Here is a 22,402-nt window from a genome sequence, read left to right on the forward strand (position 1 = left end):
TGGGGACTGTGGGAGACTGTGTATTTTTCAAGAATTTAAAAGAGATTCACAAATGGTTAAAATTTCCACTTAAATTTCAATATATTGTTCAGTTGTATTTGTATTTAGTACAGTATTTTACTTTTTGGTTCATATAGCGTTTATCTCGTTTGAACGCAACGGCGCTATACCAATATGGCCGCTCATATTCAAACGTAAACATTGCTTCAAAATTCGTGACATTCGTTAAGGTTGCATGGCATGGAGTCGGAGGTGGGTAGAGAATGAGTGGTAGCACAAATGTAAAAATAACAGGCTACTCTATATGTCTTTTGAATGATTCTATGCAGTAAAAGTATCAAAAATGCTTTATAGATATCTAATTTTTGTTTTTGCCCATTGACAAGATCAGTATTAACCATAATTGCTCTGACCTTAATTGCTTGATTTGCTGTACTCGACTTAAAAATGCCACATTAGTCTACCATAATGCAAAAAAGAAAAACGATCAACCTCTGACTTTCTCAACATATGCGCCCAAACTATGAAATAGGCTACTCATTGAAATTAGACCGGCAGATGACATATATTTTAATATACGTCTTTTAAAAAAGACTTTTAAAGACTTATATTTTTAGAACAGTGAAATACCATTGACCAAACAGCATATTAAATCAGCTCCCCATGCTCCGTCACCATGGGTAGAGCACTCTTCCAAAGTGAATCGTCTCAATCGATCATATTCTCCGTGATATACTAGTATATATATATATATATATATATATATATATATATATATATATATATATATATATATATATATATAGAGAGAGAGAGAGAGAGAGAGAGAGAGAGAGAGAGAGAGAGAGAGAGAGTAATTTTAATATTTATCACTTGCTATTATATATGAATAGGTGTGGTAGATGCAAATTTCTTTAGGATCATGGAAAAAGTTACTTCATATTCTTTATAATTATAGATAAAATTTATAATATTACCTATTTAAATAATGTTGATCAAATATGTCTCTAATGGTTGCAGATAATAGGGATAGTTTGTTTTTATTGTAGCCTGAATGGGGTGAATTAGCAGGAGTCACTGCATCAACAGCAGACAGCATTCTGCAGGAATCTCTACCAGACCAAACAGGCTTAGTGTCAGTTCCCACACTCTCTCAACATGCCTTGTCTCCAGAGAGTGGAGGAGAGTACAATGACAGCTTTAAGGTTATCGTCTATGTTTACAACTATATTTTCTTAACTTTAATTCAATAATTGTTATTTTAATATATAGTTATGGGATGAATTCTTTTTTCTTTTTTGGGTAAAAGAATATTTAATTAATGCTTTTTTATATATGTGTTTATTATTGTTTATTTATTTATTTATTTATTATTATTATTATTATTATTTTGGATGGGATTGGGGCAGTATCAAATTTTTTCTTGAAAATGCCAGTATATTTGAATATATGTGCATAATGAGAGTACAGTGACAGTTTTAAGGTTATCGTCTGTGTTTACAACCATATTTTCTTAACTTCAGTTGTTTTTTTAATATAAAGTTTTGGGAAGAATTATTTTGTCTTTTTGGGGCAAAAGTATGTTTTCTGTTTAATTCTTTTATAATGCTTTTATAATACATGTTTATTATTTATTTATTATTATTATTATTATTATTATTATTATTATTATTATTATTATTATTATTATTATTTTGGATGGATTGGGACAGTATCAATTTTTTCCTGAAAATGCCAGTATATTTGAGTATATGGGTGCTTTCCCAGAGATTAAGATTGATCGAAAGATAAGTTTTAGATCGACCTAACTCCCTGGGGGTTCACGCTAAATTGCAGTCAGCCGAGCGGGCACCATAGTTAATTACCCCCTTACATCTTTTAGTAGGCGGGACAGACGCTTAAGCTGGCCAAGCTGACAGTAATCTAGTGAGACTCCCCACAGGGATAGATCGATCTAAAAATCTATGGAAATAGGGTGTATGTGCATAATGTTATTTTTCAGATTGGACCAGTTGATTTTCATGACAGTCGCGAAGAAGATCACTTCCAGTTATCACCAACTTATTCCAGTGGTACAACTGTTGAAGAAAGGAAACAAAACACAAAAACATCAGGTACAAAATATTCTTTAAATTGGAGTTTATGATTGAGATAAACAAGTCAAAAAATCAAGAAGCATAAAATTTTTATTTAAAAAACACAGTTAATTTAGTAAATATCATTGTTTATTTATTTTTTTTTTAATGGGAAAATTTCTTTTATTCTTCTAAAATATCAATCACAGATTACACCCTGGATGACGTCAGTGCTCACATTTTGCAAAATACAGAGAGCTGTTACATCATATTGTATGTATGTGATTGCCATCGCCCTAAAAGGTATAAATGGGGGACTAATAGGACCACGTGGCAGAATTAGCCTATCGCAGACCATGACTACTTGTCACCAAAAAAAAAAAAGCACATGACTGAAACGAGTTAGATCTAGTCTAGATGAAACTTTCTTCATGATTAGCAAATGTAGACAAGTATACCAGGTTTTTTCTTCACAAATTTATATTAGCATTATAATAGAAATACTACAGAAATAAAACAGACATCAACTACTTCATAGTGTTTTGTTTAACATTATCTTCTAGCTGTGTATAGATTTCCACAAGTTAGGACACAAGACATGGCAAAATATACAAAATTTTATTACCTGAAAGCAATTACTTTACAACTGCGGAGCTAAAATGTCTGTACACCCCTCCCCCCTTACCTGCTTTTTATGTACAGACACAGATGTGTCTGTACATATAGCCATCATCTGCGTCTGTCGTCGCCGTCGCCGTCGCCGTCGTCGCCGTGCACTTTTACCGATAACACGATAAGTGGAAAACTGTTTTTTCTTTTGGCTTGAAACTTACAGAACTGATGAATATTCATAATGCGCAGGTCAAGTTCGAAAATCAGCATGATCGGGTCACTTATAGGGAATTTATGCTGTTTTTTCACTTTTTTCAGCATATATGCAGCACCGATAACACGATAAGTGGAAAACCATTTTACCTTTTGGCTTGAAACTTACAGAACTGATGAATGTTCATAATACGCAGGTCAAGTTCGAAAATCAGCATGATCGGGTCACTTATAGGGAATTTATGCTGTTTTTTCACTTTTTTCAGCATATATACAGCACCGATAACATGATAAGTGGAAAACCATTTTACTTTTTGGCTTGAAACTTACAGATCTGATGAATATTTATAATACGCAGGTCAAGTTCGAAAATCAGCGTGATTGGGTCATTTTTAGTGAATTTAGGCTATTTTTTCTCTTTTTTTCAGCATATATGCAGCACCGATAACACGATAAGTGGAAAACCATTTTACCTTTTGGCTTGAAACTTACAGAACTGATGAATGTTCATAATACGCAGGTCAAGTTCGAAAATCAGCATGATCGGGTCACTTATAGGGAATTTATGCTGTTTTTTCACTTTTTTCGGCATATATACAGCACCGATAACACGATAAGTGGAAAACCATTTTACTTTTTGGCTTGAAACTTACAGATCTGATGAATATTTATAATACGCAGGTCAAGTTCGAAAATCAGCGTGATTGGGTCATTTTTAGTGAATTTAGGCTGTTTTTTCCCTTTTTTCAGCATATATGCAGCACCGATAACACCATAAATGGAAAACCATTTTACCTTTTGGCTTGAAACTTACAGAACTGATGAATATTCATAATACGCAGGTAAAGTTCGAAAATCAGCATGATCGGGCCATTTTTAGGGAAGTTATGCTGTTTTTTCACTTCTTTCAACATATATGCAACGCTAATAACACAATATAAGAAAAACAGATAGGCCAATTGTCATTATACTCACAGGAGTAGTCAAACTAACTAAAATGCTGGTTGAGTTCCAAAATCAGCATAATCGGGCCATTCTTTTAGAAGTTATGCTGTTTTTTCTTATTTCCTCAGATTCAATTGTTAGGCATGTTAACAGTCTCATTATTGAACTAATAAGATACGTAAAAGTGTTTGTTTGACATTTCCTGCATCTTAATAACATTGTTAGTTGATTATGTAAAAATGATGGTAAACTTGTTATTGTGTATTATGTTATAAAGTGTCAAAAATGGAAATAAACAAATATCATTGCAGTTTGTCAGATTCAATCATCTACTATATTCATTATCTCAGAATGGAGGAAATTGGACATTTAACACTGTTCTATTGATATTTTTCCCATCTCATCAATTTTCTTAGTTGATCATATACAAATGGTAGAAAACTGTTTATTTTGTTTTATGTTAAAAAAGTGTTTTAAAAATGGAAGTAAACCCATTGCAGAACAGTGCTGTCTTGTTTCAGCATATATGCAGCACCGATAACACGATAAGTGGAAAACCATTTTACCTTTTCCCTTGAAACTTACAAAACTGATGAATATTCATAATACGCAGGTCAAGTTCGAAAATCAGCATGATCGGGTCATTTTTAGGGAAGTTATGCTGTTTTTCACTTTTTTCACCATATATACAACACTGATAACATGATAAGTGAAAAATCATTTTACCTTTTGGCTTGAAACTTACAGAACTGATGAATATTCATAATACGCAGGTCAAGTTTGAAAATCAGTATGATTGGGTCATTTTTAAGGAAGTTATGCTGTTTTTCACTTTTTTCAGCATATATACAACACTGATAACATGATAAGTGAAAAATCATTTTACCTTTTGGCTTGAAACTTACAGAACTGATGAATATTCATAATACGCAGGTCAAGTTTGAAAATCAGTATGATTGGGTCATTTTTAAGGAAGTTATGCTGTTTTTCACTTTTTTCAGCATATATGCAACACTGATAACATGATAAGTGGAAAACCATTTAACCTTTTGGTTTGAAACTTGCAGAACTAATGAATATTCATAATACGCAGGTCAAGTTTGAAAATCAGCATGATCGGGTCATTTTTAGGGAAGTAATGCTGTTTTTTCACTTTTTTCAGCATGTATGCAACACCTTTGTGCTATATGACGGTACTGTATGGATAGCAGTCTTTAAAATTGTCCCTTGGGTGATCACTAATTAAATTAAGGTCTTTAAAGTCACTTGCCTACTCATTAATTTTCAATTGGCCATTAAATGAGATTACATAAAACACTCCTTGAGATTTCCCTGTAAAGTCCCATAGGTTTAGCTCTCTTAACTGTGTCACAAAATTAGGATTTGGTGATAATTGTGCAGATAAATGGTGTTTAACATTGCAAATAATTTACAACAAAAAGAATGTGTTATGCCAACATGCTATAGATGCATAACAGTGCTTTATTTTTCTCAAACTTAGTGGGGTTATTAATATCAAGTTAATACAGCTAGATTAAAAGTTTGAATAGCAGCTTTATTGGAATTTTTTACGTTTTATTTAAAATTTTTTTAAAATTATTTTTCAAACACTAGCATCTTCAAGATGTGATTTTATACTCCCATCCACCAGAAGTGCTGTGCATTTTCTGTATTTTTGTATATAATTGTTATTTCTTCAGATTTAATTCTTAGGCATGTTAACAGTCTCATTATGGAACTAATAAGATATGTAAAAGTGTTGTTTTGACATTTTCTGCTTCTTAACAATATTGTTTGTTGATTATATAAAAATGACGGTAAACCTGTTATAATATTGTGCATTGTGTAATAAAGTATCATAAATGGAAAGGAACTCATCATTGCAGTTTGTCAGATTTAATCATTCACTATGTTCAGCATCTGCAAATGGAGCAAATTGGACATTGAAAATTGTTCTATTGATATTTTTCCTATGTCAACAATTTTCCTAGTTGAACATTTAAAAATGACAGTTTATTGATCATTTTGTTTTAAAAAAGGTGTTGAAAATGGAAAGAAAATCATTTTAGTACAGTTATCTGTTGTTTACATTTTGGCATTTTGAAAGTGTGACTCTGAACTTCCATGGCCTTGAAGACCTTCCCAAATCACATTTTCTGAATATTCATGATACTTTTATTTTTTTATAAAAAATTTGATGGTCATTATGTCATTATGTTTTATTGCATGAAAGTTGAAGAAAACCCTATTTTAGACACTGCTGCCAGGATAGCGATTAAGGGAAAACCATGTTACTTACGATACTGAAACTTAGTGAAAAGTTTCATAAGACAGAAGTGCGCAGCTTGTGTTTTAAAACCAGTGTGATTGTTTTCTGTTTTGGAGGCAATGCAGGTTTATAGAGTGCTATACTGGCATTTTCAAGTTGTGACTTATCACTCCCATCTGCCAGGAGCCCTGTACTCTTACTTTGTAACATTTTTTGTATTTTGTTAAGTTACAAAAATGATTCTTAGGATTGACATACAGCCAAAAAAAAAAAAAATTAAAAAAAAATATATATATATATATATATATATATATATATATATATATATATATATATATATATATATATATATATATATATTATGAGTTTAAGCAATTTTTTTTTTTGTGTGTAATTTTCACTATACCTCATTCTGGCATTTCCAAAGTTTAACTCTTATCAGCCTGACACCTTAGGGACTATTTCCAGAGCCTATCACGCTAACTGTGGATCGATCTATCTCCATGGGAATTCTCGCTAAATTGCAATCAATGTAAGTGGCTTAGTTGTCTGTCACGCCTACTGAAACTGGCATGCCAGAATCCTAAGACTCTCAAACTGAAAGCAATTTAGTGAGAAACCCCTTGGAGTTGGATTGATCCTGTTAGATTGATCTAGGTATGGGAACTTAGTCTAATGCTTGATACACATTTTACTTTCATCCTAATCCAATGTTATGCAGAATAAGAATTTGATGTTGGCTATGCAGTTACAGTAAGCATAATACATTAGTTCATCAGAATTGACAGTATCCTATTTCCTGCGTTTTTATTTTCTGGTTTTTGTCTGTACATTTGACAGCTTTGCTGCCTGTTTTTTTTTTTTTTTTTTTTTTTTTTTTTTTTTTTTTTTTTTTTTTTGTGTAAATATCATTACATTAAAATTGCAGACCTAGTAGTGGTGAAACTATTTTGCTGTTTAAAATGATTAGTGTTTCATCATGTTCATCATATATTGCAGCCCGTTTATTGTAGAAAAGTAAAATGGTGCAAAGGAAAATTTCTGGTCATTAAAGTTCTATACGTTGATATACTTCTCTTTCTACAATTCATTAGGTAAATTTTAACTTGACTTTGTATAAAGAAATTATATTTCAAACAGCGTATGATATGATTTAGTGATTGGAGATTAACTAGTCAAGTGCAGTCCTTGGTCACTTATATAACCTTTGAAATGATTGAAGACTACTCGAACATTGTTGTCATTGAGTATTTCATGCCCTTAGAACTCTTCAAGCTCATCGAGGGCACAGCAGACTGTTTGGAGATTAGGCTGATATTTTAAGTAACTTTTTCTCAATTTTCCGGGATGCATCAGGAGAAGACGTGAGGTAGTGAAAGCAGTTTATTTTGTCAATAATAATAACTGTTAAACAAGTTTTGGACTAATATTGTGTAAACTGTTGCAATAAAATTTTGGTTATCTGAGTCAAAAACAGGGCATCTAAAAGACGGCTTGACAGCTAACACCTTGCTTGGAGATAATTTTGATAATTTACTATATGTCCATATTCATTTCTTCTAGATTCACTTTCACAGCATCCTCTTGAAGAAACGGCTGCAGCTGAATTTGTTGGAAGTGAAGTCAAGAATCTCATTGCAGAAGTATCATCAGATTTCATAAGTGGAAGGTTTTCATTGTCCCAGCAGCCAGTCAGTGATGAGGAATCCACACCACGTGAGTCAGGGGATGGTGGAAATGAGCAAGATGATTATCAGGCACTGAGTGGGAGATACTCACAGAGGTCAGAAAGTGACAGTTCTTGGAGGTCCAGTGGCACCTTTCACACTGGCTCCAATGGAGAGGGGAACCTTCAGCATTTGCTTCCACAAATAGGGCCCCAAATAGATGTTATTGGTACTAGAGGCAAGGTTGAAGAGCCTTTTGAAAATGAAGGATTGTTGAAAGAGCCTGAACCCAACAAAAGCACAGTTGTCAAGGCAGTTGAAGGGGAGAACCAACTCAGAAATGTCCATTCTGAAGACTCTGATCATGGTTCCCAAGAAGAGCCTCCAGTCAAGCATCCAAGATTAGCAGGGGAGGAACAGGCCAATGTCAGTGTCCTTCCTAACATGTATCTCCAAGCTTCTCCACCTCAAGAGGAGCCCCCTCAACCAAACCATGGGCTGGAAGAGGACTCTGTGGCCTTCAGCCATAGCAGGTACCCCTTCAGCATGATAAGTGACTCCTTGGTCTTTACAGAACAAAAGCCAATTAGTCAGTCCACACCTTATGTAGTTGGCCTAGTTGATCCCATAGCTCAGATAAAAAGCCCTCCAAAGACTTCAGGTGTTGAACTGAAGAAGTACTCCCAAGGCCTTACTACAGGGGGTAGTGGAATACTAAGCATTGGCACTACTAACCCAGCCAGGGCTGGACAGATCCCTTTAAGGGCAGATCATGACATTGGTTTACCTATAGCTGTTGTTGAGCAGGAAAAGCCTCTTTCAAAAGGCACTGGCCCACAGAAGCGTGTGTCATGGGGTGTCTCATCAGACAATAGTGGAAGAATTGATCAAAGTGAAGGTGCTGCCTCAGCTGAGGCAATAGATGAGGATGGTGATCAGATGAGGATTATTAGCAGACAAGACACGGTTCATTCAGATGTTGCTGATGGAGGTTTCACTTCTTCAAAGGATGCCCCAGACAACATGTCCAAGTCTGATGTAAAGCCTCTGGCCTCTTACATTTACTATCCTGCAGAGCTTAGGAGTGGGTCTGTGAACACCACTGATGCCACTAGCAAGAGAAGTTGCAGCTCCCAAAGTTCCTTGAGTACCAGTGAGTCAGTTGAAAAGAAAAGTACCAGCTCAGAAAGTTCAGACGTGAGTGAGGTCATTCGCAGTGCAGGAGTTGACTACATATCAGTGGAAGAGCGGGATCAGTTACTGAGTGCCTCATCATCGCGATCATCAAAAACTTCTGAAATTGAAACTGAAAGATCCAGAAGCAAAGAAGGCAGATCACCAGTGCCTCATACCTCTGAACTCCCAGATTCTCAAGAAACCATCACGTCAGTTGTTTCAGATCAATTGACTTTACCTCCATCACAAGAAACCTTATCACAGCCTCTTTCCCAGCCCCTCTCCCAGCCTGCAACACAGGGGCTCAGTCAGCCATCTTCAGGCAGTACACAGAGCCAAGACTCCTTGGCCAGACGAGTCGAATTACTGCTAAGAGGGGCAGATTTTGAGATGGAAGACCCATATGGCGAGGAGGTTGTGAAATCACTACCTCTTAGTACTGCCAGTGCTCCTTCAACTGTCAGGTCATCACCGCCAGCAACATCCAAATCTGATGGAGTCAAAGGTGAAACAAATAATGGAAAAGGCACTTTGGACGACATTACAAACTTTGGGCAAGCAGCTAGGGTACATGCTAAAAAACATGGGCCCTCACCAGTGGCAGATGTTATCAGTCCACGCAGCACTACAAGTACTGTGTATGATGAACTTCCTCACCCTAGGCTGAGTGGGTCTTTAGGTGAGAGAGGTTTCAGTGCTCTGAGACCAGGGAGTTCAAGATCTGACAACAGTTCAGTTAGCACGAAAAGTGTCCTGATGGAAAAAGCAAGGAAAACAAATATGTCTCCCAAAGATTTGCCTCCATATGGTCCGAGTGATAGAGTTTCTGACCCATTATCAGTTAGGATTCAAAGCATTCTACAGGGTGCCGAATTCTCCCATGGTGAGGCACACTCCAGTCCTATTTCGTATGGAAGCCTTTCGCACAGTGTGTCTCTTCCTATGGGTTCTGGCATCAGTGAGGATACAACAGGACCCACTGATGTTACAAAGGATAGGAAATCTAATGAAAAATCCAATTTTAATGCCTCCAGGGGGCTGGCTGCTGAGACCTTTCAAGATGATCCTGTGCCACGGCAAATGGTAGGATTGCAGAGGACCAGTAGTATGCAGAGTGTCCAAAGTACAGACTCCTTGTCAAACAGAGTGCAAGCAATACTGTCTAATACTAAGCACTTAGATGGTGAAGCTGCCCCTGTAGACTTGCCTCTGTCACAGGATCTGCTGACACAGATTCCTTTAACACAAGTGCCTGTACCCCAGCAGTACCTGTCACAAGAGGTGGACTATGAAGTATTGGAGCAGGAACTTAATGATATACAGCAGCAACTGCAGCAGTCACACCAGGATGAAGAGGACCTTTATGACAAGTACATCAGACCCCACATGTCCCCTGAAGAACAGAGCACTCAGCATGAAGAAGAACCCACAGAGAAATCCAAGGATTCAAGCCAGGAGTCGAGCAGTGGTCTGGCAGGGGCACCCAGAAGTAAGAAACTCCTCTGGGATTATGGTGCTGACCTGGGCTATGATGAGGGGGATGGTAGATTTCTTGGTACACTGAAGGAGGTTTCTCTGCCTGATAGCCAGTTGCCTGGCAGTTATGCTTCCTTTAATAGGTCAGAACCGGAGGGTACCAGTTCAATGAGAGCTGATGTTAAGAATCCTGCTTCCGGGGACAACTATGAAAGGGTAGTCCATGATGCTGTTATCACTGAGGAAGGTGAAATACTCGCCACAGGAGCTATAACTTCACAAAAAGATGATCATTATGGCAGCACTGATAGCCTTGCTCGCCGTGTTGGGGTACTCTTGGGTGCAGAATCACCACAGAAACAGGTCCAGCAAATACTACAGGAGGTGGAGGAAGAGGAAGAACAGCTATTGTCTCAGAACAAAGCAGAGATGGCTAGATCATACATTCAGTATCCATCTGATTTAAAGAGCACTACTCCTGGGCACAGTGAAATTAGAGGAGGGAGAAAAGATGAAGAATCTTCAGAAAAATCAGAAACCTCCAGGTCTGAAAGTCTTCTAGAGAGTGACAATCAACAGATTCCTACACAGATCCCTGTGTACAGCCTCAGCCAAGGTGGAAATGGTCTTAGTCAGCTCAGCTCTGGACCTTTGTCACAGCAAAGTGACTTCACACTAACTCCAATGGCAGCTGGCCCATTCACTGCATTTAACACAGCCACAACTTTACTTGCAGCTCAGTTAGAGAAAGCAGCCAGGCAACGCTTTGATAAAAGCCTGATGCAGACCCCCTCACAAAAAAATATGTCTCCTGGGGATCATCTTGGAATACATGCTTACAGAGATGAGCTTTTTGAAGACGAATCCTTTTTGCAAAATTCGCCATCAGACGCAGAGAAGTTTATAACAGAGAAAGCTGCTAAGGCTATGATAAGACAAGCCTTCCAGGCACCTGTTGTACCAAGATTGTACACTGACAACAGAATTCAACAACAGGAGAACAGAGACTTTGGTAAAGTTCAAAGGAGGGATCTGGAGAAGCGACAAATTTCAGATAGACAATCTAATATAGGCTCTGTTGACAATAGAAGTTACATTGAATATCCACCAGATCTGAGGAGTAAAACCCCTCAAGGTGGCCGCAGGTCAGAACCCAGTTATTCTGGACATAGGTCAGAAGCAGGCTATGCACCCATTCCCTCTGTGGTCACTGCTCAGGACAAGAAAGCAGGGAACAAGGACCAAATCCGCAGGCTTGTGCATGTGGGTGATGGTATTGAACACCAGCAGAGGGCTCAAAGTGACCCCCTTAGGGAACAGACCATGAAGGCAATGTAGGTTGCAACAGTTTATTTATTTCCATTAATTCATTTTGTTTTATTTATTTTTGTATTTTTTTTTCTTTTTTTCTGCTTTTCTAATAAGATTTCTTAATTTTCAAAACTCTAAGATAGATAGTCTCCTACTCTCATTTTTTATTTATTTTTTTTTTTTTTGCCTTTGATTTTTGTCAAAAAATGATACGCATGCATAAATCTTACTGTAAGTAATGATAGTTAAGTTTTTTTATGAAGTAAAGAACATTAAAGTGAAATCAAGAGCATAAAACTTTTCCACATAATACATGAGCATTGTTTGTTCTTTTAAGGAGCCCTGTACCAAACCGACACTCTGCTGAGGGCCACTCTGAAAGGAGGAGAACTGCATGGGAAGAAGAGCAGTCAGGTGATCACAGAGCATTTAGTCAGAGAGCTACCAGGTAAGTTACTGAAGTAATTTGAGATCGGTTATTGTGAATTTCTTAATTTTAATCCATGCATGCCAAAAGACATTTATTTACTGTCAAGGCAATGAGCTTTGTATGTTTTTATGCTTCGAAAATATTTTTTTATGTTACAGCCAATTAAAGACCTCTGCCAGGGGCAGCAGTTCTTTGGGCTCAGTGAGACGGGAACAAATGCAGGATGATAAAAGATTCATGAGGTCTGCTTCTCCATTGCAATCAAGAAAACCTGTAGTCCAGTCAAAGGTGTCTGATGGCTGTGACTTGAAACGAAAGTCCAATGAAATGACAACTGGGTCAAGAGGACATGATGTCAGGGCAAGAATACGGACACCATCACCAGTCTCCAGAAATGTTCACCGAACTAGAAGTACAAGTCCAGAGCCTAAAGAAAATGGTCACAGAATGGGTAGAATGTCCCCAGTATATACTGGTGGAAAAAGAATACCAAATGTAGAAAGGCACTTTGAGCTCGCAGTGAGACCAGTTGAGAGACAACACGTGAGAACAGGTAAGGGATGAGAGGCATGTGTGCTAGGTGATTAACTGATCAAAAACAAAAAATGTTCAAATGAGTAATGCTTTGTCTTTGTGTTTTTTCCGTTGTATGTGTCAGATATTATTTTTTCTGAGGTGTGCTCGTTAAATCACCATCTTTTCTGTATTCTTCTTAATGCCAGGAGGAGGCATGCTAATCTGTTAATCTGATTGCATTCAGTGAGAGTCCCAGTGGAATTGGATAGATCTACATAGAACGATAGTTTTTTTTTGGAAATTGGTCCTTAAGACTCATTTTCACAAATTCATTGACAAGCACTTAATTGAATTTGTTTCAGGTGGAGATTTTCACAGAAGATCGTGGAGTCCAACTCTAGGTCAGCAAATGAGATTTTCTGTAGGGGATGCCAGTAGGAGGTCAAGGAGTACCTCCCCAGCTCTCAGGCCATATAGGTGAGGCCTTGCCATGGGAACAATAATTTTTAATACTTTGCCATAAAGATGGTTAGGTGTAGTTTAAAGATCAAATAATGAGGTTTTGTATATTACTATTTCTAGTGGCTATCTACAAGCTTTAAAGGAATGTTTCCAGCACCTACTCTCACATATGAAAAAAATCATACATTGATCTATAACTTGGATGTATATTTTCAGGCCTCATGGTAGTGAGGAGCTGTACTATGTAGAAAGTGGTGTGGAAGATTCCGGGTTATCTGTAGCACACAGCGAAACCACCTTGGAAAGTACTCACACAGGTGAGAAAACATCTGCTCTCTTATTTAAATTTTTTTTTAACTTGAATTATTGTTAAATTTCCAGTTTTTGACATTTGTTAAATTGTTGAAGTGAAGATTTTTAATTCATGTTTGAATAGAGTATATTCATCTTACATGTGATTTTAAGCTACAAGTACACAGAAATTACAAAATATTTGAATTCGGTTGTTTGAACATGTGTTCCCTACTGTGGCTATAAGATACATCTCCTTTTTGGATGACTGTAGAATTCATAGTTTTACCATTTGTTTAATATTGTAATTTATCTCTCCAGGTTCAGATGATGCATTAGGTCCCAGCCTTCCACCACATCTTCTAGGATCCAGGAAGGATGTGGCACCCAAGCATGCACGTGGAATATACGGAAACCGTATCTCTCCTAAGTCAAGATCCCCATCCCCATCCCCAGGTCCAGTGTTAGGCACCATAGATGAGAGGGACACAGTGGTAGGTTGAAGTGTAAAGACCATAATTTTTTAATAATTTTTATTGTGTGTGTGTGTGTGTGTGTGTGTGTGTGTGTGTGTGTGTGCATACATGTGCACTTGCATATGTGTGATAGTCTTCTTGATTGATGCCAACAGTTGTATATTTTTCACTTCTGACTGTTTGCTGTGTTCATCATGGATTGTTATTTATGTTTTGTTTTAAAAGGATCTAACATGACAAATTTAGCTAATTATTTATAAATATGATATTTAGATAAATGAATAAGATAATAAATGATTTATAGAAGTTGTTAAGTTATATATAGACGTTGTAAATTCATTTCTCATAGTCCATGTTATTTGAAAATGCAGCTTAAAAGTCATGGCTGCAATTATTTGTAATGAACAAATAAGCAACTGCTGTCCAAATCAGCTGTAGATACATGAAAAAGAAATTAAATAACATTCTTTAGTCAAAGTTACTCTTTTTTATATGCTGTCATCCAGTATTTATTTGTTTAAATTAAAAAATAGACTTCTGTTTTCTGAGGTGAAAACAATTGTCAGTTATCAATGCCTTACTTTATGTACATAATCTTAAAGATTAAAATAAAATTTAAAAGAAATTAAAATTTTCAAGAAAAAAACAAAGGAGACAAAATCTTTATGCTGTATGTCAAAATACTTGTCAATTTTGGCTTCTTATATACAAAAAATGTGAGTAAGTTATTTATCTGCTGTTAAGTGCATCAATTTTTTCTGCGGGAAAAATAGTCTCATTAAGAAATTTTCTGACATCTGTTTTGCTCTGCTTCGAGTAACGTCCTTGTGGCTGAGAATGGTCATAATCATGTGGCAGCCATTTGTGGTCTGTGTAGGAGGAGGGCCATATTGGCTCATTCTGGAATTTTCTCTTGACAAGTTTTTGGCAAAGTTTTTCCTCTTGCTTAGTTTTGTTAGATTCTGCACATCTGATTCGCAAGTTTTGGGTGGCCTGCACATCAAAACTTGGGTTAAACTGATTAGCTGGTGCTACGCTTATGTAATCTAGCTTTAAGGTTGGTGGGTTCTGCATATATGAGTTGTACAGTGTGCTCAGAGTTACAGGACTGCTGTCCACTGTGGTGCCTGCCTTGATACTGTCAATTACCATCTTATAAAAAGGATGGTGTGGACGGCACATCAGTAAAGCACTGCTGAGCAGTTTGCTCCCAGTTGGATATTGAAACAAAAGTGCGTGTTCAGCCGGCTGCTCAGCTAGAACACACACTTTACCAGCCAGTGCTCTGTTTAGAGGTCGTAAACACTCCACGTCAAGTTCAGCAAAGAGTCCACCAAACTCGTAGATGATTAAATACCGGACTATCTCTTCCTTTATGATTCTGTGCTGCTTGGTACTATTGGCAGTAGACATTTCTTTTTGAAAACTGGGATAGAACTTTTTGAAAAACTTATCCACAGCATCTTGTGTCCAGAACCAGTGCTGCCAGTCCGTGTTCTTGGATTCCCATGATGATATCCAGGACTGTGTGTTTGGTGGAATGTGGTAATCAGGCCAGTACTGATGGATTATCTTGGGAATGGTAACTAAAGTCTTCTTCTGTAAAATCCTTGCTGATGATTGTCCCAGGTCTTTGAGATAACTCCCGTCTTTAGGATTGTCTTTGAAATCTGGATGATGGTTTTCTGTAAGCCTGGCCAGTGGTTGAGAAGACTGAGAATGCTGTGCTATCCATAGTAATGCAGTGATGGTTAAGATGCTGCAGATTATTGGCACCTTGGATCTGTGAAAGACAAGGGCATCTATGTTACAGTTACCTGTGAAGCTTTTATACTTGGAATTTGCCAACAGTGATTGAGTAAATACATTGATCATTCATTTGAAACTAGCTCAGTATTCTCTTTTAGTACTAGTACATTATTTAAGATATGACAAAAGTTGAAACCAACAGCTTAAAGTTTCTCATTTAAAACAAATATTTCACACTAACCAAAATGTAGGGAGCCTACACAAACCAAAAAACAACAAGAAGAATGCCCATGTACCTATAGAAAGATGTCCGCATGTTTTACTTTGTGTCAGCCTTTTACAGCTCCTCCATTTTAACTCATCTGGAAATGATTAAGTGCTATTGATTCGAATTGTGCATGTGCCTTTGTTGTACTATTGATTATTTTGACAGCACTGGGTGTAAATGTGCACTGCATGGCAATTTTTGCCAGTTTTAAGCCTTTAATCTCAGTTCCCAAAAGTTAGTGTTTGTTATTATATCATTTATTTGTTTTATTGATCAAGCACTATTATTGATTGATGACATCAGAAGAGCAGTTGGGTGTTTTGTTCCACCATTTCTCACTTAATTAGCATTTGGTATTTAATGAAGTGGTCAAGTAGGTGTGTTCTTTTCCATCTTGTGAAAAATTGATTTTATTATGGCCTAAAGACACTGCAAAGAAATCAAAACACTGGCCAGAATTCTTTAATGAACTTCACTGCTTTGCATCTCGTGGCATTGCATGATATGCAATTCTAGTATCTTTTGACCAGTTTTCAGGTGACCTTTAAATGTTCAAATATGACTATTTGATATGAAAACACAGTAGCAGTGGTATCTGTTTTTGCTATAATAGTAAATGTCTTTCAAACTTCTTGAATCAGTCATGAAATTGACAATGTACATCTATGGAATTATTGATCTTTTTATTGCCTTGACTTATTGCAGCTCCAGTGACATTCTCTTGAGCTTGAATAAAACATGATAACTTGAAGGTTATATCATACTATCTAAGTGTTCTTGTCTTACAGGTGCACAGAGGAGAGGAAAAAAGCACCAGGATTGTTACTGGGAGGCCAACTGCACAGCAAGATGGTCAAGTTGATGGACATCAAGGTGACAATCAACCAGGTGACAGCAGACACAACTCCAGGCCTCTTCAGAGAAGTCTTCACAAAGAAGATGTCCTGGATGCTAGAGACTACCACAAGCTTCCAGCAAGGTCTTTCATTGACTACCCTTCGGATCTCAAAAGCAAAACGCCATCTTCAGAAAGAGGGGGTTCTGGTGTACCTGTGGACAGCAGGTATCATGGAAGACGGACTTTATCCCCAGTGGAGACGAGAGATGGTGGAAGGGGAGATGCTCTTACTCCTCTTTTGGCAGAGGTGAAGTTTCATTTAAAAGTAATTAAATACCTAAACTGAATTTAAATTTGAAAAAAAAATGTGTCATTTTATCATTTTCACAAATTTAGCAAGAAAAAGACAATGTTATATGAAAGTCAAATGTTCTTCCTATAGTGTGACCATACAGTTTTTAAATTTGAATGAATCAGAACACATTAACTCTGACATAGAAAATGACATGATTTTTCTCCTTCATTTATAGTAAACAAATTGTCATTTTGAGATTGTTATTTTGAATGTTTTAGGTATTTGCAGTCAAAGAAATAATTTTTAAAATCATCAAAGAAAGACTTAAAGTTACTATTGACATTGAATATTAAATGAAATGTGACAAAATATTTTTTGATAGAAGTGGAAATTAGCTTGTTTTTATGGACCCAAACAGTGACTCTCCCAATTTCTTACTCACTCTTGTGCCTTCTTATCACCTTGAAATGCATATACTAGTAGGAGGCTTGTAGAATCCAAAGTACGTTTTATATCTGAAAATTAAAGGAGAATTTTTTTTGTACAGGAAGCAAAAATGCTTACAATTAGAATATTTCATTGCAGGAAGACAGTGAGGCAGATATCAGCAGTGATAAACACATTGAGGGGCACATGCAGGATAAAAGGTGATTTCCATAAATTAATTGTGTTTAATGTACCTTTCAAAGTGATTATACCTGTTTGACTGGGAAAGTAACAAAATGAATTTTAAAGGTAACTGGACTTTTAGCCAATTATCAAAAGATAGATGCTATGCAAATTTTTACAGTCAATATCCATTTTCACTTGTCAAACGTTTATATTAACCATCCAGTACTTTGTCCTCTGGTAAGTTGGACCAGTGAATGGAGCTACCCCCCTCCATCCTTACTCCTCCCTGTGAAAGATTTTATGGCCATCCTGTCAGGTGACTTACTTACAGTTTGTTTTTTAGCTCAGCACAGGAGATCCAGTCAGTAGGTGGCAGTGAAGTCAACAAGAACAAGAGTGCTCTTCAGCATCTGCAAGAAGCTCTTGACAGTGAAAGTGATATGTCTGATATGCCTTCCAACCTCCAGGAAATGTGGCAGAGATTCAAGGAAATAACTGGGGAAGCCAAGCAGAGAGGCCCACAGAAGAAGAGTGAGTTCAGTAGCCTCTTGAAAAATCCAGTGCAACACATGGTGAAAAAAATGTGTGCAGAGAAAGAAGGAAGGGCAAAAGAAGTGAAAAAGACTGGTGATATGATTGACTCCGTTATCAGCAGTAATTATGAATTGGAAAAAAAGCGAAATGTTCCTCGTAAGGCAAAAGAGAAAACATTAGAAAAAGGGAAGACATTTGATCAACAGAAAGATGACCAAATACAGCAGGGACATAAGATGGAGAAAGATAAGCCTGTTTCAAGACCTTCACCATCTAGGGTCGATTTTCTCCCCGGAGACCAACTGGTAAGTGTGTTTAACGAGACAGATGAAACAATCCAGTCTGTTCCTGAGGATACAACTGTTGATGCCTTGAGTAGCAAAGTAGTAACAGGAGAAGTAGATGAAAAACTCTACAGAATTTATGATCCAAAGCGAGTGGATCCAAGGATGGTAAAATTGCAAAGAAAAATTGAGAGGCAAAAACAAAAGTTCATCAGGCACCAAGAACGGGAGAAGAAAAGGAAAGACAAGATTGAACAGTGGGAGAAAACATTAAAAGAAAGAGACTCTGAAAAACAGTCTATAAACACTGATTCGATGTCCTCCATCTCTACAACATCATCAACTGTGAATGGTTCTACATGGAGCAATGAGAGCTCTCTTATGTCTTCAACAAGCAGTGAATCAAGAGAGGTTACGGCTACAAAATCTACAACATTAACACCAGTTCCAGAATCAGAATTGGAAAGCTACACACCTTCTCCCATGCCTTCTCAAAAAACTGCAGCAGTGCTTAGAAAACAGAAGCCACCTGATGTGCAAAGAACTGTAAATCTGCCCAGTACTCAGTACGAGGAAGTCAGTGATAGTACAACCGACACTGATCACAGCGTGTGTGGGTGCAAAGATGCTCATGTGAGACAGAAAAGGAAATCTGTAGCAAAGGAAGAGAAAGACAGGCAGATGATTGGGAAAAAAGAGAAGCCTTTGAAAGAAGTGTACGGTCCCCAATCTGCATACATCGAATTCAAAAAGCCAGAGTATGCAGCTCCCAAGGCAAAAGTGAAAGAGAAAGGGAAAAAGTTTAAACAAAATCATCCTCCTGGGAATGACACTTCTGTTGACAGGACAGGACAAGCAAAGAAAGCAGTGAAAGCAGAGAGCACACCCCTGAAAGTTGATACTTCAACCCAGAAAACAACACGAGATGTTGGAACAATATTTCCCTCACCCATGCTCCCTAGTCCCCCGATTAAACGCAAGTACCGAGCGGATGTCAGCATGGTGTCTGCAGCAGTGCAAACAACACCTCGGGTCTCGGGAGCCCCATCAGAACACAGGGAGTATACAGCAGAGAAAGGCGGCAGCAGCAGCAATCAAAGGTCATTTGTGACAGTACCAGTGAGCTCACCAAAGCCTAAGGATAAACCTGCTGTACGGTCTTCTAAAATCTTCAGTCCTGAGACTCCGCCCACAAGTGCAAAACCTGACAAACTGAGGCATAGTCCAGGTAATATTTTAAAGATGTATGACATTTCAAGTAAATGTGCGAATGTGTGGGCATGCCTGTCCTTGAGTTTCTGAAATTGTATGGGATACAGTACTTTAAAGTTTTATCATTAAGTAATTAAAGACAATGCAGGTATTTAGTAAAAGAGATAAAAACCAATTTAATTTACTAATGCTCATCCCATGCACCATACGTATTATTTTACTTTGAGTTAAAATTCATGGCTTTCTAACCTTTTTTCAGGTCTAGCTTGGTATATTCCAATGAAGGAAACCAAACCGAAACCCTGGAGAAGGCCATTACAGGAGAAACAGTCAGTTCAAGAAAACAAGCAGCTTCAATTCTCCAGTCATTTCAGAAGCAAAGAAAACCAAGATCCAGTCTTAAAGGACACTGGGAGTAAAGTGGACATGTATCTGTCAAGGAAAAGTGACCGTGTGAATGTCTTGAATAATGGAGAGAAGATTAAGCCCTCAGAGAAACTGACATTACAGGTAATAGTATGTTTATTGAATAAAAGAATATTATTGTATGTTGATTAAATCACATGATGTAAAATGATGTGTTCAGTGTTTAAACATTTTATTGCTTACTTTTAAAGAATAATTTAAAGCATACAAGCTCCCTGGTGATGTGCATGTAGTTCTGTCCACAAGTAAATTGGATGTGACATAATTATATATTGCCTTTTTTGGGAATGTATACATGATTTTAGGTGAAAAGAATTTGAAAATTAAATCTTATCCTCTTGTAGGAGGCCTTTGTCTTGTTTAAAGGTGAGGCAATCTCTAGGTCTAGAGAGCGCCAGAGGAGAATTGTCCTAGCTGCAGAGGAAAGGAAGGTTCAAGAACAGCACAACAGGGAGAGACTGCACCTCTTTGCTGATCAAAGAAGAAAACATGCCAATCCCAATGCACATCCTTACAGTGGTAATTATTTATTTTCATTTCTGGACTCTCAAAAGTGATTCCAAAATTGAGTTGGTTCACAGTGCAGATTGAAAGCTCTTTGTTTGTAGACTGGGATATTTTCTGTTAACTGATCAGCATACCTTGTAAACATTTTCTGATTGATAAAAAATTTGTATGGTATTGCATTATATATTGTTCTCATGCTAGTGTATTACGAAAATGCTGTTGTAATCTAGTGAGATTTCCACAATATGTGAATGGAAGGGGCATTTTGTATATATAACTTCTTTCTGTATCTTACAGCATGGGTTTTTAAGTTTAACAGTTTTAGTACATTTTAAAATTTTATAGTATGTTGGGTAAATTCAAAATGTATATATTTTAGAGCAACTGCACCAACCAAAGCAGCGTGTAATGACCAAGAGTGAAATGAGAGAGCATTCACTTAAGTAAGTAAATTAAACTTCTGTAAATTTTTACCCCTTGGCCCAATTTATGTCAAAGGAATTGGGCTCATATTTCATCATCTTCACACCACTGATTCTCTTAATGTGAAAAGATGTCCTTGTTAATTTAATACCACAAAAATACTAGGATAGTGCAGAGACCATTGCAATGAGGTCATTGATGGCTCTTGGGGAGCTCATTGGGGCACCCTGACCCATTTCAAAGTCACAGACGTCAACTTCAGAAATTTTTGTGTGGCAGGGATACATATGTCTATTTTCAGTAAAGGGAAGAAAAATAAATTAAAAGGAAGAAGAAAAACAAAACAAAAAACACTAACACTTTTAGTTTTCAAGCACAGTTTTTAGATTTTATATTTTCTAAGATTACAGTATTACTTTTCAGAATATATCAAAAGCTTCCAGAAGTGATACAAAAAATTGAGGAGAAGAAACGTCAAGAGAAGTACAAAACTAACCGTATCAGAGCACAGCTTTTCAAAGAGGTAAATACACATTTCTTGAAACATGTAAAATAGTATTCGGTGTCATAAATGCTACTTTTGTTGTCTAGAAATCGACATTTTGTTTATTTATATAGTTTATGAGTGGAATTTTACCCATTCTGTAATTTTAGCAACTTTTGGTTGATTTATTTTTCAGAAAGTCCTGAATAAGGTTTTAAAGAATAAAGGACCCTGGCTTCCAAATCCATGAGGGCTTATTTTGTCATCATAAGGCTCACACAGACAAGGGGACAAACAATAGGAACAGCCACAAGAGTCATGTAGTTGAGAGCCATAAATTTTCACGTCTTGGCACATAAAGAAAATAAGACAATCATATTGCTTTCCTTAAGCATATGTAAGTGTGCTGGCATTTAAATAAGACATTGCCAGTGCAGGAAAGTTTATTAAAACAGAAATATAGTCGAGGTTTTGTCCGTCATTGTATGTTGGCTTTTCTAGCTGAATGAGAAAAAAAACTAGAAGTCTTATTTTTGGATAAGTTTCAGATCATTTTATAGCGTTGCTATAAGTAATGAAGCATTTAATGAACCATTTTGTAAATAATATTCACTTCAGATTTAATATATTTATATTGTAAAACTGCATACCATTTTGATATAAAATGCTTTTTTACTGTTAACTTTTTTTTCCTCTTATGACACAGTGCTGGATGGATCAGTTTTTCTTTAATTCAAACGGACTAAATAGATTGATTATCCATTAATTACATTTCTATTCAGACTCCCATTTTCAATTCATGAAGAGAGATGATTTGGGGGTTTTAAGAAAAAAGTAGAAAGAAATAACTT

General features: G+C 36.8%; 2 protein-coding genes across 3 annotated transcripts; one reads left to right on the forward strand and one right to left on the reverse strand.

Annotated features, from left to right (window-relative positions):
• The first annotated feature begins 58 nt into the window (after positions 1-58).
• LOC106180931 (uncharacterized) lies at positions 59-22,233 on the forward strand. 2 transcript variants are annotated; one of them, XM_087000253.1, is made up of 18 exons: positions 62-252; positions 1,050-1,205; positions 2,003-2,114; positions 2,285-2,378; positions 7,678-11,767; positions 12,082-12,192; positions 12,333-12,727; positions 13,053-13,167; positions 13,369-13,469; positions 13,765-13,937; positions 16,725-17,081; positions 17,655-17,716; positions 18,025-19,727; positions 19,971-20,221; positions 20,482-20,656; positions 21,024-21,087; positions 21,491-21,590; positions 21,748-22,233. In XM_087000253.1, exons 2-18 carry the CDS (start codon positions 1,159-1,161, stop codon positions 21,799-21,801), a joined length of 8,004 nt encoding a protein of 2,667 aa, XP_086856379.1. In that variant the 5' UTR covers positions 62-252; positions 1,050-1,158; the 3' UTR covers positions 21,802-22,233. The 2 variants fall into 2 exon arrangements, with proteins under 2 accessions (XP_013420558.2, XP_086856379.1); XM_013565104.3 differs by lacking the exon at positions 2,285-2,378 and having other exon boundaries at positions 59-252.
• On the reverse strand, positions 14,582-16,515 carry LOC106180932 (uncharacterized). Its single transcript, XM_013565105.2, has 2 exons — positions 15,965-16,515; positions 14,582-15,702 (listed from the first exon to the last, which is right to left on the reverse strand). The coding sequence occupies exons 1-2, from the start codon at positions 15,982-15,984 to the stop codon at positions 14,649-14,651; spliced, it is 1,074 nt and encodes a 357-aa protein (XP_013420559.2). The 5' UTR covers positions 15,985-16,515; the 3' UTR covers positions 14,582-14,648.
• Positions 22,234-22,402: the final 169 nt, after the last annotated feature.

Source organism: Lingula anatina, chromosome 1 (assembly GCF_051362555.1).
Source record: "Lingula anatina isolate TDL-2025a chromosome 1, LinAna3.0, whole genome shotgun sequence".
NCBI lineage: Eukaryota > Metazoa > Brachiopoda > Lingulata > Lingulida > Lingulidae > Lingula > Lingula anatina.

What these genes read in the sequence shown, in the direction of transcription:
- LOC106180932 (XM_013565105.2), bottom strand. Translation starts at nt 15,984, where the DNA reads ATGCGGACATCTTTCTATAG. An exon ending in ATGCGGACATCTTTCTATAG is followed by an intron (nt 15,703 to 15,964) that starts GTACATGGGCAT and finishes TGTCTTTCACAG; the next exon opens with ATCCAAGGTGCCAATAATCT.
- LOC106180931 (XM_013565104.3), top strand. An exon ending in ACAAAACACAAAAACATCAG is followed by an intron (nt 2,115 to 7,677) that starts GTACAAAATATT and finishes CATTTCTTCTAG; the next exon opens with ATTCACTTTCACAGCATCCT. An exon ending in CCAGCTCTCAGGCCATATAG is followed by an intron (nt 13,168 to 13,368) that starts GTGAGGCCTTGC and finishes GTATATTTTCAG; the next exon opens with GCCTCATGGTAGTGAGGAGC.